The sequence below is a fragment of the Acyrthosiphon pisum genome, chromosome A3 (assembly GCF_005508785.2).
Source record: "Acyrthosiphon pisum isolate AL4f chromosome A3, pea_aphid_22Mar2018_4r6ur, whole genome shotgun sequence".
Classification (NCBI taxonomy): Eukaryota; Metazoa; Arthropoda; class Insecta; order Hemiptera; family Aphididae; genus Acyrthosiphon; species Acyrthosiphon pisum.
In genome coordinates, this window is record NC_042496.1 from 29,566,058 (window position 1) to 29,579,626 (window position 13,569).

At 29.2% G+C, this 13,569-nt stretch overlaps 2 protein-coding genes across 3 annotated transcripts in view; both read left to right on the forward strand.

Annotated features, from left to right (window-relative positions):
• The first annotated feature begins 12 nt into the window (after window positions 1-12).
• LOC100571141 lies at window positions 13-3,360 on the forward strand. Of its 2 annotated transcripts, XM_029491427.1 has the most exons (6): window positions 13-69; window positions 521-656; window positions 732-921; window positions 2,607-2,749; window positions 2,938-3,047; window positions 3,111-3,360. In XM_029491427.1, exons 1-5 carry the CDS (start codon window positions 32-34, stop codon window positions 3,043-3,045), a joined length of 615 nt encoding a protein of 204 aa, XP_029347287.1. In that variant the 5' UTR covers window positions 13-31; the 3' UTR covers window positions 3,046-3,047; window positions 3,111-3,360. The 2 variants fall into 2 exon arrangements, with proteins under 2 accessions (XP_029347287.1, XP_029347288.1); XM_029491428.1 differs by lacking the exon at window positions 3,111-3,360 and having other exon boundaries at window positions 2,938-3,052.
• Window positions 3,361-5,261: 1,901 nt separating this feature from the next.
• Window positions 5,262-13,569, forward strand: part of LOC100571240 (nose resistant to fluoxetine protein 6) — a 31,379-nt gene continuing 23,071 nt past the window's right edge. Inside the window, exons 1-10 of the mRNA XM_008186893.3 lie at window positions 5,262-6,037; window positions 7,440-7,660; window positions 8,593-8,810; window positions 8,914-9,008; window positions 9,148-9,341; window positions 10,204-10,370; window positions 11,474-11,642; window positions 11,899-12,092; window positions 12,473-12,608; window positions 12,686-12,875. Of these exons, the coding sequence (XP_008185115.1) occupies window positions 5,683-6,037; window positions 7,440-7,660; window positions 8,593-8,810; window positions 8,914-9,008; window positions 9,148-9,341; window positions 10,204-10,370; window positions 11,474-11,642; window positions 11,899-12,092; window positions 12,473-12,608; window positions 12,686-12,875 (1,939 nt within the window). The 5' untranslated portion in view covers window positions 5,262-5,682. The remainder of the gene's footprint in view (window positions 6,038-7,439; window positions 7,661-8,592; window positions 8,811-8,913; window positions 9,009-9,147; window positions 9,342-10,203; window positions 10,371-11,473; window positions 11,643-11,898; window positions 12,093-12,472; window positions 12,609-12,685; window positions 12,876-13,569) is intronic.

Genomic DNA, 13,569 nt, shown 5'->3' on the forward strand with positions numbered 1-13,569 from the left:
GTCGGTATCCGTTCCGTTTCTGGTCACATTTATGACAAAAAGAATCGGAATAAACTTATTGCATCTTCTGTAAGTCAAATTAATAATTAATATTAAATATTAAGGTAGGAACTCAATTCCCTATAATATAGTAAACTCAAATAGTTAAATAACTTTAACAGTACTCAGGTGTATCGTATATCAACTTTAATAGGTATAAAAAAATATTCAGAAATTGAAGATAATTATTTTATTTTATTGTGGAAATATTTTAGACCTATACAGCTATAGTTATAAACCACAGTTCCCGATTAATCCGTTGTCTTAGACAATAGACGACAATAAATTATTTAAATTAATTTAGGTATTACAATATACTAAAAGTTAGAAATTATCATAATAATAAATAATAATAAAAATAATAATAAATAATAAATAAAAATAAATTATAAATAATAATAATAAAATATTTTTTGGTCTTATCTATATAATTATTATATATAGGAAGTAATTAATTAATTAAAAGTAAAACTTTTGTTAGAGACAGCTTAAGATCTAACCTTGATGTAAATAAGTCGTACAGATTAAGTTATATGCGAGCCACACCTTTTTTTGCTGGTTTAGCCACGAGCATTATCGTTGAAAAGCTGAAGGAAAAAAAAGTGAAATTTTCACTTGTAAGTAATTTTACTAAGCGCTCATAAAAATGCATAAATTAAAAAAAATTCATATAATTATTTTTGTATATATAGATCACTGTCTATGGTGGAACATTCATTGTTTTCATAGTTTGTTTTTACGCTCAGCTTTATGGTTTCAAATTTTACTCTCAACATAGACCTTATTATCCGTTGGAACATGCTCTGTTCTCAGTCGTAAATCATTGTACGTGGTCGGTATGGACCATGTGGTGTTGCATTTGCTTGTTCACGACTGGAAATGGTAAATTGCATTATAATAATAATTTTTAAGCAGCTTATGAATTTATGATAACATGTTTTATTAATGTCACAGGTAATGTGCAAAAATCAGTAATAGTAATGGTCACATTACTCGTTAGTGAACAAACTACATTGACTTTTGTACATTACCTACTATAGTGATTCTGTTAGTTAAAACATGAAAATCGTTAGTAATTTATTAAAATTGAATTGGTAATAATAATAATAATATTAAATAATATATAATTAAATTTGTATTAATACAATTTTATTACTTGTAATTGTTAGTAGTACCTAAACCTACCATTTTCGTACTCAAGGTGGTGGCTTATTTTAACAGGCCAAAGTCGGAGGGGGGGGCTTTAGCCAGCTAATCCGTTAAAGCACGTATGGATGGTGCCCCCATTGCTCGTATAGGTACCTAATATTAAATCTTAAGCCATGGTCACGGCTATACGTTATTCGTCGTCAGTAAGTTGTTATATAAGTTGAGATCTGTTAAACTTTGGAAATACCTTGGTAGATCATGATTACCTACTGACTGATACCATGATTCAAAGATTGTTATGGCCAGTCGAAATAGATTTAACGCATACGACATGACACCTAAACGACATAGCTTTGAACTCGGCTTTAGGAATTTTATGACACATTTCCTTAATGTACAGGTACTTAATGTGTAAAAATAGGTAATGGGCACATTAACCACATCAAAATCATTGGATAGTCATTGAATAATAATAATAATAATAATAATAATAAATAACTACGATATTGTACTAATAAATTGTTATTACTTGTAATTTATAGTACTAGAGTAGTATACCAAATGTCAACTGCATGTACATTAAATAGTCCCACAGCCTCTCCCAGCTATATGACATACATCTACAGTGTAAATAAAAATGGTTTTAAATAGTATTTAAGTTCAAAATGAATTTCTCACAAACATGTAGGTATCGAAAATTATAGGAAATCCATAGGATCTAAAAGTATAATAGCTAGTCGACGCAGTCTCATCTCATCTAAAAACTACATTTTATATTATTTGGGCTCTAAAATGTTATGAAATTAATTTTTTTTAAATATTTATTTAGATATATGAAAGATAAAAAAAAAACAAATTATAATACAAAACATTAATAGGAAGTACAGTAAAGACCTCTAGTTCGTTAAATGTCTTTCATAGTTCATATACAATATACATTATACAAATTACATAATAATTAATTAACCATCTCATAAAAATAAAGTTATATATATCAATAAGTAACATTAATTGTGAAACAGACAAGCTATATTACAATGTAACTGAATTACAAAGCTTACTTTTTGCTATAAAAATACAAAAGTGACGCATTCAGAGGAGGGTGAAAGGGGCAAATGCCTCAGGTGGCAAATTTTCGAGGTTAACATATATTCATGTTTCATCAGTTATGTTATATTATTTAAAGTTCAAAAATATTATTTTATTTTATGAAAAATCGTTCTACCTACGACCTATCCAATACTTAAAATTATACATTTCACATCATCATAAATCCCGAACGAATTAAATTCGAACGGTGCGTATAGGTACCTACATACCATGTATTATTGTACCATCGTAATTTATTCATAATTATAGTTTATAACTGATAAGTAATAATTAATAATATATTATTCAAACCCTGCATTATTTTACAGGTCTCCTTACATACGTATTTAACAACAGACTTGTTGTGGTCTTGGGAAGACTCTCGTACTCAGTTTTTTTGGTGAACATCACTATCATTATGATGTCTTATAGTACAATAAGATCACCGTTTTACCTTTCAAAGAACTCCGTGGTAAGATGTCAAGACGACAATTTCGTGACGGGAAATGTATAAACTAGTCAAAATGTTAAAACATAAAAACCGTACAATAATTATTAATAGGTATCCATTTTCCAATAACCACGCGGATTGGATAACGAATTAACGAATTAATAATATGGCATGGAACTTATATTTTCTATTTTGTGCGTGTTTTCCAGATGGATGCATGGATATTCGATACATTTAAGTGTTATGTGATGGCCTTAGCTTTATACTTGGTAGTTGAAGCGCCGTTCAATAAAATTATTAAAAGATGGATTGGATAAGGGTAAATACTAGATATAATTATTTAATTCCGTATTTGACTGATGTTTCATTAAATGTTTCTTAGGTAAAAAAGAAAATTTCCTGAAGTTTAACAGCTTATTAGTGATTACTGAGTCATCAATAAAAATAGATTCAATTAGTTTATAACATCTGCAGTGGTTAAGTCTTATTAAAAAAAAAGAGTATAACTAATTACAGTGTTAATAGGTAAAACACTTATTTATGCTATTTCCGAATGGTTTTACTTAGTAAATAATTTACTTCTGAATGTGACTTTAAATAATTTTTATTGTATATCAAAAATGTTGATACAAAATGTATAAATATGTTTACTTCTGGTATATGTAATCATTTTACTTTTTTAATATATCAATAGTTATTGTATTACCTATTACCTAGCATATTAAATTCAATCAACCGAAATTATTATTTTCACGGGGATTACTTGCATTTACCTATAGAACTTATTTTGAAGCAACCACTGTTATTAAATTTATACCTACTCTATGAGTTACCTCCGAAAATAAATATTATAATACTGTGAGTCAGTGAGAGAAAACAAACAATGCGCTGACATCCTCTTAAATTTCCCCCTTTATCTAGTGCACGTGAGTGCGATTACAAACAGAATAAATAAACTAGACTATACTGGTATTTATATCGTATATATAGACGATATAAAAAATGAATACCCATTAGGTATTGCTCTCCACTAACGTGACGCGTACAGCGAATACTATACTATATGAATATGTTTGATCAGTATAACTATAAATCACTGGGTACAACTAATAAATCTAATAACAGTTATAATGTATTAGTAATTTATAATATTTAGTATAATAATCATAGGGTGTTATAATGATTATAAAAAAAATAGTGCCAATTATTTATAGTTTTCATCTGCTATTGTAACAATATATTTATTTATTTATTTTATAATAAGGAGCCTTGTATTCATTTTTCACATTTTTTGACCCCTACAACAACTAAAATTGTCTGTAAACAGCTCAAAAAGAGTCAAAATATTTTAAAAATTGTATGGTGTATAGAAAATGAAAATATAATATAAATTTGGTGATATATTCATGTGTCTACAGTTTTTCGTTTTTAAATTACAACAAAATACGAAAATTGCTACATGAAAAATCGAGTGAATATTCAATATGTTGTAAAAATATGGACTTCAAAGGCTCATAAAAATTGAATTTGACTTTCTTGTAGACATTTTGCCTAAAAATTCCAGTTTTCCCAAATTTTTCTTTTGTTTTTCACAGCGCTTTTGAAAACTATTTGGAATTTTTTACATTTGACCACCCAAAGTGGATACCAACTAGATTCACTTTCCTATCAGAAAAGATATCGTTGAAGGAAAATCTAAGTATTTTTAGTGACCTAAAAGGTGATAACAGACACAAAAAAAACATACATTGTAAAACGAATACATTCATCGCTCCTCTCAGAATTAAAAAAAAGTTGGATTTAAAGCTTTGCTAAAGATTTCTAATACTGCAACATCGGTATTTTGAATTATTTTCCATTCCTATTTTTAGATGTTAATATTGGTGAAAACAATTTTATTACCCAAACACAATAATATATGCACTTCCGGGTACTTACCTAATATTGGACTGCCGAAAATAATTAAGGATATTTATTACGAGTAAACTATATTTTAATACGTATTAGTTTTACCTGTTAATAATATAGAAGTTTCAAGTTCCAATGATCTCATAATATATATTACATTTTGCGAATTCTGAAAATTTTCGTCTAGTATTAACATTTGCCGATATTCGGGGGATATCAACCCCCTCCTAAAATCGTCCCTGAATTAAAAAACCTACACTAAGTTAAATTAAATAACTCAAATAGTTATCGTATGAATTTTGATTTTGATACTTTTATATATTATTATATTTTAATATTTTCAGAAAAATTATCCATTAAATAATTTACAGTAGAAAACTTCACAGTATTCTCCTTATGAGAAATACAAAATATATCAAGAATCTAAAAACGTAGTTACTATAAGCATATTTAAAATTTCCAGAAATTAGATTTTGAATAACCGCATTATTGAAGAAAAAGAAGTGATCATTGTGATCTCGGTGAACCTAACCTAATCTGTATAATGATAAGATTATATAATTCAATAATTTATTATAATATTATGTAAATTGTGCTCAACTTTCTATATCATCATAAATGCAACCGATTAACCTGGGAGGCCTCATATCAATCAGTGATACAATGCTTATGAGTTATGAGGTATTTTAAAACTGCAAGTGGACGAGAAGAGTATAATATATTTATTAATTTTAAATTTTAATTCACTATACTGATCGATTGATCAATGCCGCTATTGCACTTCCTATCATTCAGTCGTCATTGGCTTAGTTTTTTTTGTTAAAGAAATCCAAACAGTCCTCAGCAGTTGTTTGGACGAAAATCGTAGTATAATAATTTGGAGTATCATAGGAGTTCTTGCAAATATATTATAATTTTATAATTATCAACATTATATAGGCAAGTATTATTTATTTATTTTTTTTTTCGTGCAGAAGAAAAAGTATAACTATGCCCCTGTGACAGGTACGAAGAATTTCTCGATCACATAGGAAAGAGGAACGACAATGTGGAGAAGAAATAAATTATATCCTAAAGGGATCAAAACGTCAGCCGTGATCGTCATCGGTCTGCTGGTGCTTTTGTTGGCCATCCAATCGTCCAACTGTCAAGTCGACCGATTTCCCGAGGTGACGGAGTGTCAAGTCGACCAAACCCCTGCAGTGGCAGTCGTGGACGATCAAGTTGACCGAATTCCCGCAGTGGCAACCGGGAATGATCTGCCGGAGCTGTGGATATCTGAGCTGTTTTACCGGGCGCTCTCCAATTTCACAATTCGGGACGTTGGAAGCGCTGCTTGCCAGACCCAATCCGACATGTACGATAACAATTTGCGGAACCACACCAGTTGGGCGGTCAGAAGTGAGTACCCGCTCCGATTATATTATTGAACAATTATTACCAAACATTTTAGTACCCATACTATGACAAACATTATTGTAGTATATAAAAAAGTAAAGTAAATAATTCACTGTACTTTTGGTAACAATCGGGAGAAATTAATATAAAACCACAGTGGGAAAAGGGGGAATATTTATGCAACGCGCCTTTGGACAAAATTGATTTTATATTATGTAATTCAGGAATATGTTCAGGAATAAGTTAATAACTGTAAAACTTTAAATTTTCACCTAAAATGATTTATCATTGAATTCAAGTATAACACATCCATTAAAATTACATGCTTGACAACTACTATACAGAAAAGTGCAGATACCTACCCTCTACGGCTCTACTTCATCATTTTTAAAATTATTTTGTGTCTCTTAATCTCAATATTATTCATATTTAGAGTTTTCTTATTTAAAATGTTCCAAACATACATGTTATTAAGTTAAGAACACCTGTTGTATCCGTTGTGTCCGTTCATCCGTTCATCCGTTAGTTACCAATATACATAGTTACGATTGTTGATAGTAAGGTATTTATTAATAGTCTATAGTTAGTAGTTACTATACTTACATAGCTATAACTGTTTGTATTAATATTTCACAATGGGACAATTTAAAGTAAATATTATATAACTATTATAATATGCTGTTATAGCCAGTATTGAAAAATATCAATATTTTAATATAAAATATACCTAAAGATTTATAAATGATTGATTTATTGTACTAACACATTGTTATCTACAACACTTACGCCATCTAATGTCATATAATAATTTATTACCTTTCTATGTATTATTTCATATTATTTATTAGTAAAATGCCGAATGGCGTTATAATAAATAATAATCAATATGGAAAAAAAAAAATGGCAAGTGGTTCCCGTTCTGCTTTATAGTAGGTTACAAGTGGGTCACTGTAATGGATGGTGCTACATTTGAATTCAATGATATAATATCATTGAATACGAAAAATGATTCTGAGTAAAGACGGTTAGCCAGCCTATGATATTACGAAGTATATTTGTTTATGATGATTAGTGATTACTAATTATAAACTTCTAAATTTATTTTTATGTAAGTATATTGTTGTACTTATGATTGAGGATATCAATAATAATTTTTTTAAACACATGGAACAAGACAACAAAATTATTGTCGAGGAATACCTATAGTTTTGTAAACAGTTCGATTAAATAGTAATGTAGTATATTTTGGATCCTTAATTAAGAATTGCCCAAAAAAACAATGACGTTCTTGCATGGTGCAATTATTATATAATATTATAGTACGCAAACTCATAGTCACGACTCTAAACAGTTCAAAGAGTCTCATATTTTTATGTGTCTGGTTGAACCATTATATTTTTTTCAGTGGCCGAGTCCTGGAACCGATATCCGACCGGCATACTAGCGGGCAACCAATATCACATGGGAATTTACGACGAATGCGTGGACGTGCGTCATCCGGTGATAGGACAGTATTGCTTGTCTGAAATAAATCTAAGTTCGTTGACGGGCAGAGACTACAGTTTCAACAGAACGGACGATCTAGACGATTTTGGGAATAATAATGCCTGGAAAACAATACTCGGGGTACGCGAATTGGAATACTTACTATTAATTGTTTTTTTTTACATATATATGTCTGGGGGGTCATTCTATAATTTTGTGTGACACGGAGAGCTTTACCGTTATGTCATCGTGTTGAGGCTGGGAGCCTAAAATATTATTTAATTTTTCTTATCGATTACTTATATTTAATTTAATGTTAGGTTACCATATAGCAACCTCATTATACGTTATTTTATTCTGAGCGTACCAATGAATATATTAAATTTACAAGACATACCATGTACCGATGTATGTACATTGTACCTACATGCAGTGTGGATACTCCTTGATTTTTACAAAAATATAAGTACCGTTATAAACACACACACACGTCATGATACATTAATAATATTATATAATTCCTACATCTCCCTAAATAATATACTGCTTGGCCTTTCAAATTGTTTCTAAAGAAATTGCTGTTCTAAGTAGGTTCTAGTAAGGTGGTAGTCATAGCCATTATTACAATAAACGTTAAAACCAAAGTATACAATATAATAATAGATAATATTATTTGGTATACGTATAAAAATGTCTACATGTTCTGAATACTAAAAAGTTGAGCTAAACAGTTACTGAAAAAATTGAAAAAAATTACTTAATTATTTTTATTTTAAGTTACGGCACCTCGACTAAGAAATATACTTTTTATTTTGAAAAATTATGGATCCTTAATATAATTACTATGACAGTAATTATTTTAGACAATAAGTTATTGTTAAGGACCATAAACTAAAATGTCCGGGTCTGCCATAAACACCACCTCTATACTAATATAAATCTTATTTTTTAAACATACTATTACTAGGTACTTAAACTAGACTTACATACTTATATATTATAGTACTATTTCAATACTAGGATTTATAATCAATGCTATTAGGTATTGCTTACTGGGTATTTAACCGTTTCAGTGGGATGATTTTCCGGACAAAGTGAAACGAAACACATTGAATTTAGGAATATGCATTCCGGATTCATGTTCGGCGCTAGACCTGCAAACTTCATTGCAAAACGAACTGGACAAAGTGTTCACGGCAGAAAAGATCGAGGCCGTTGTCAAAGTGGATCCGATAATGTGCACGGTCAAAGGAGACATGTATCCTTACAACACATCATACTACGTGACCAGGTTATTCGATATTATTATTACTTTTGTTAATTGTTATACAATTCGTATTGAAATATTATACTCATAATTCATCCGTTTATTATCTATTACAATGTTGTTTCAGGATGTTTTTTCTAACGCTTATTTTGATTTGTTGCGGCACAACATTGTATCATTACATAAGAATATCATACAACACAAATCCAAAAAAAACCACCAGTGAGTGATAAAGGTTTCACGGAAATCATTATTTTTTATTTGTACCTGTAATCTGTATCTGTACATAAATGTCAGAATCCATGAGCATTACATTGTTGTGTATTATAGTTTATAATATATTTTACATTGCTGTCTACAGGTGAAAGTTTCGGTTCATTTTGCGATACGTTTTCATTTATTAATTCAAGCAAAGAGTTGTTAAAATTCGATGAGAACAACGAACTGAATTCAATCTATGGTTTTAAAGTGCTTTTGATGCTATTCGTTATATTGATCCACAGATTATTGCATTTATTTAATAATCCAATGATTAACCCTAAACGCGTGGAAAGGGTAAGCTAAGAAAATATTTTCGAAACTAGATTACTTGAAAATTATTAGAAGTAAGAAAATTGCATGGGGATTTATCAGTTTTGACCTCTCAAATGTACCAACTAGATCCAATTTTCTATAAAAAAAAAACCCTTTGAGTTGAAAATTAAAGCATAATTTCAATTCAATCACTTATAGGAATGTTTGTATGTGGCTTTAAGCGAAACATTTTTTTTTATTAAATTTCATTAAAACAATCTTATTATATAATATGGAACCTTGTATTACATTTTAAAGCTTTTTTTGAACATTTTTTACTGCAGACAATAATTTATTTATACAGTTATGCTATCTATAGAGAAAGTTCTAATATAAATATTTGTTGAAAATAACAAGTATCTACGGTTATTTGTTTTTATATTACAGCAAATTAAGAAAATACATTTTGTCAAAAACTGATTTTGCGTGAAAAAGTTTTATTTTTTTTTTCAATTATTAAGTTTTGTTGGTACTAAGAGTTATTTACTTTTGACCTCTCCCCCTCCCCTTCCACTAAGTACCAACTAGTTTTAATTTTCTACCCGAAAAGAAAGTGAAAGATAAAGTTGAAGTTACAGAAGATTGAAGCTTTTTTACTGTTCTAATATTGGTGAATTTTAAATTTTAACCCCGCAATATTACCACTTAAATTTAATTTTGTATCAGAAACCACCCTTAAGTTTTTAAATCAAAGCATTATTTCAACTATTTATATCATGTACCTATGCATACAAAATAAAACCACACATAGATTGTAAGATCAATACATGCATCGCTCTGCTCAAAATCAAAATAAAATCAGTAAAAGTGCAAGCCATAGTATTAATCTTTGCAACAATTACAGATATATCACAATGGTCCTGGTATTGTATTGACACTTACAAACGGGGTCGACCCATTTTTTTTCATTAGCGGTTTCATCATGATGTATCTGAACATTTCTCGGTCATCTAGAAAAGCTAAATCAGGAATCAAAAAAAACACATCGCCAATTATCGACCGAGTGTCGAGGTGAGTTAGAACGACGCATTTAATAGTGCATAAAATATTAATTCATAATTTTTCAGACCAGACTAATGTTTGAGTCTGTGTGAAAGCATTTATCACCGTCTTGCTGCACCACACGGTTTTTCAGGGGGAGGGTATTGAGTGAAATTAGTAGCACCCCTTAATAGTTCATCGCAAATATATCGTTGTAAAAATATTTCCTTGCTAATCGTAAATTATTTTTTTCCTATTTTTAAAATGTCTTTTAATTCACCACCACAAATTGTTTCATTTTTAGTTTTATAGTATAGGGTTGTCCAAAAGGTAATAAATCAGGTATTTTTGATTAATAAACGTACACACATCTCTTCTTTTGAATGATATGTCAATCCAGGGTAGGCACGGTAGTATTTATTTTTTTAATGCCCTCAAAACAATTTTAAAAAAATAGAATAATTATAGTAGATAGTAATTATAAAATGAAAATGTTCTGGATTTTATTTCACGAAAAATTACTTAATTAATAATTGATTGCAACATGATGAAGTTTATAAAATGGGAGTTGTGAATTAAATTTTAAGCATAGGTGAGAGTCTTTATTATTTATGACTGTATGTGGTAATATAGTACAAAATTATTCAATTATATTGTAAAGTCGTACAAATGTATTGATACAATTTTTATGAAGTTATGGTGTCTGTTGTCACGAGGACAATTAATCCTTAACCTGGCTTCGAAACAAATAACTCATTTAGTCGAAACATTTGTATTAGTATTATTGAGTAATGATAGTAATAATAATATTAAAATAGAATAATACAAAAAACCAGAAACAAACTGTAATGAACGTATGGATTATATGAATCACAAACACAGACTATTCTTAATTGCAAAATGATAAAATATAATATTATACAATTTATACCGATCGAGTACAATTTTACATAGAATAAAAATTCGATATTGGTAAATATGGGGTAAATTGGTACCTATATTTTTGTAGTTACCTAATATATTAAACCATCAAACGTGTGAGTGTGGTAGACAGCTGCATAATGGACGAGTGCCCTAAGTCTATGTAAAATCATTGTATAATAATAATAATATACTGTCGAATCGACTTGTAGAATGTTACCGTCATACTGCGCAATGATGGCTATCACGGCGCACATCGTACCTCACCACGGGGACGGACCGCTGTGGCCAAAGATAGTATGGGAAGAAGCCGAAATTTGCAAAAATTATTGGTGGACCAATTTGTTGTTCATAACCAATTTTCTTGATACCAAATACGGAGTAAGACGTCACCATAATATTCTTTAATTGATTATTATGATATTATAGACTAAAACCAGCTTAGTTTATTTTTACTTACCTATATACCGGCGAAACTATGTATTTTGACCCAGTTACCAGGGGTAAATATTGACTACCTAAATTGTACTGGAGGTAAATAAATAATTTTTGAATATTTACGCCCGGTACCATGTGTATGATACAATTGTATAGATATTTATAATTACACCCATTCATATCAATAATAATATTACAGTGCCTCATAGTGAACTACTACGTGTCTTGTGATGTTCAGTTTTTCGTAGTTGGATTCATAATTGTGTACGTTTACATGAGAAACGCCAAATACGGGATTAGATTACTCTGTACGGTACTGGCTTTGTCGGTATCCGTTCCCTTTCTGGTCACGTACGTGACGAAAAGAATCGGAATAAACTTATTGCATTTTCTGTAAGTCAAATTAATAATTATTATTAAGGTAGGAACTCAATTCCCTATAAAACAGTAAACTCAAATAGTTAAATAACTTTAAAAGTACTCAGGTGTATCGTATATCAACTTCAATAGGTATAAAAAAATATTCAGAAATTGAAGATAATTATTTTCTTTTATTGTGGAAATATTTTAGACCTATGCGGCTATATTTATAAACCACAATTCCTGATTAATCCGTTGTCGTAGACAATAGACGACAATAAATTATTTAAATTAATTTAGGTATAACAATATACTACAAGTCATAAATTATCATAATAATATTTTTTGGTATTATCTATATAATTATTATATATAGGAAGTAATTAATTAATTAAAAGTAAAACTTTTTTTAGAGACAGCTTAAGATCTAACCTTGATGTAAATAAGTCATACAGATTAAGTTATATGCGAGCCACACCTTTTTTTGCTGGTTTAGCCACGAGCATTATCGTTGAAAAGCTGAAGGAAAAAAAAGTGAAATTTTCACTTGTAAGTATTTTTACTAAGTGCTCATAAAAAAGTGTATAAATTAAAAAAAATTCATATAATTATTTTCGTGTATATAGATCACTGTCTATGGTGGAACATTCATTGTTTTCATAGTTTGTTTTTATGCTCAGCTTTATGGTTTCAAATTTTACTCTCAACATAGACCTTATTATCCGTTGGAACATGCTCTGTTCTCAGTCATAAATCATTGTACGTGGTCAGTATGGACTATGTGGTGTTGCATTTGCTTGTTCACGACTGGATATGGTAAATTGCATTATAATAATAATTTTTAAGCAGTTTATGAATTTATGATAATATGTTTTATTAATGTCACAGGTAATGTGCAAAAATCAGTAATGGTCACATTACTCGTTAGTTAACAAACTACATTGACTTTTGAACATTACCTACTAGTGATTCTGTTAGTTAAAACATGAAAATCGTTAGTCATTTATTAAAATTGAATTGGTAATAATAATAATAATTTTTAATAATATATAATTACATTTGTATTAATATACTTTTATTCCTTGTAATTTTTAATAGTACTTATACCTACAATTTCCGTACTCAAGGTGGTGGCTTATTTTAACAGGCCAAAGTCGGGGGGGTTAAAACGGGGTTTTTTTTTTAATATTTCTTTATATGAAAGATAAAAAAAAACAAATTATAATACAAAACATTAATAGGAAGTACAGTAAAGATCTTTAGTTCGTTAAATGTCTTTCATAGTACATATACCTATACATTATAAAAATTACAAAATAATTAATTAACCATCCCAATATCTCATAAAAATGAAGTTATATATAAATATATATCAATGAGTAACATTAATTGTGTAACAGACAAGCTATATTACAATGTAACTGAATTACAAAGCTTACTTTTTTGCTATAAAAATACAAAAGTGACGCATTCAGAGGAGGGTGAAAGGGGCAAATGCCTCAGGTGGCAA

Excerpts from the sequence above, each read along its gene's own strand:
- LOC100571141 (XM_029491427.1), top strand. The coding sequence starts at position 32 with ATGACAAAAAGAATCGGAATAAACTTATTGCATCTTCT. Across the intron at positions 70-520 it reads ATAAACTTATTGCATCTTCT|AGACAGCTTAAGATCTAACC; the intron begins GTAAGTCAAATT and ends AACTTTTGTTAG. Across the intron at positions 922-2,606 it reads CTTGTTCACGACTGGAAATG|GTCTCCTTACATACGTATTT; the intron begins GTAAATTGCATT and ends ATTATTTTACAG.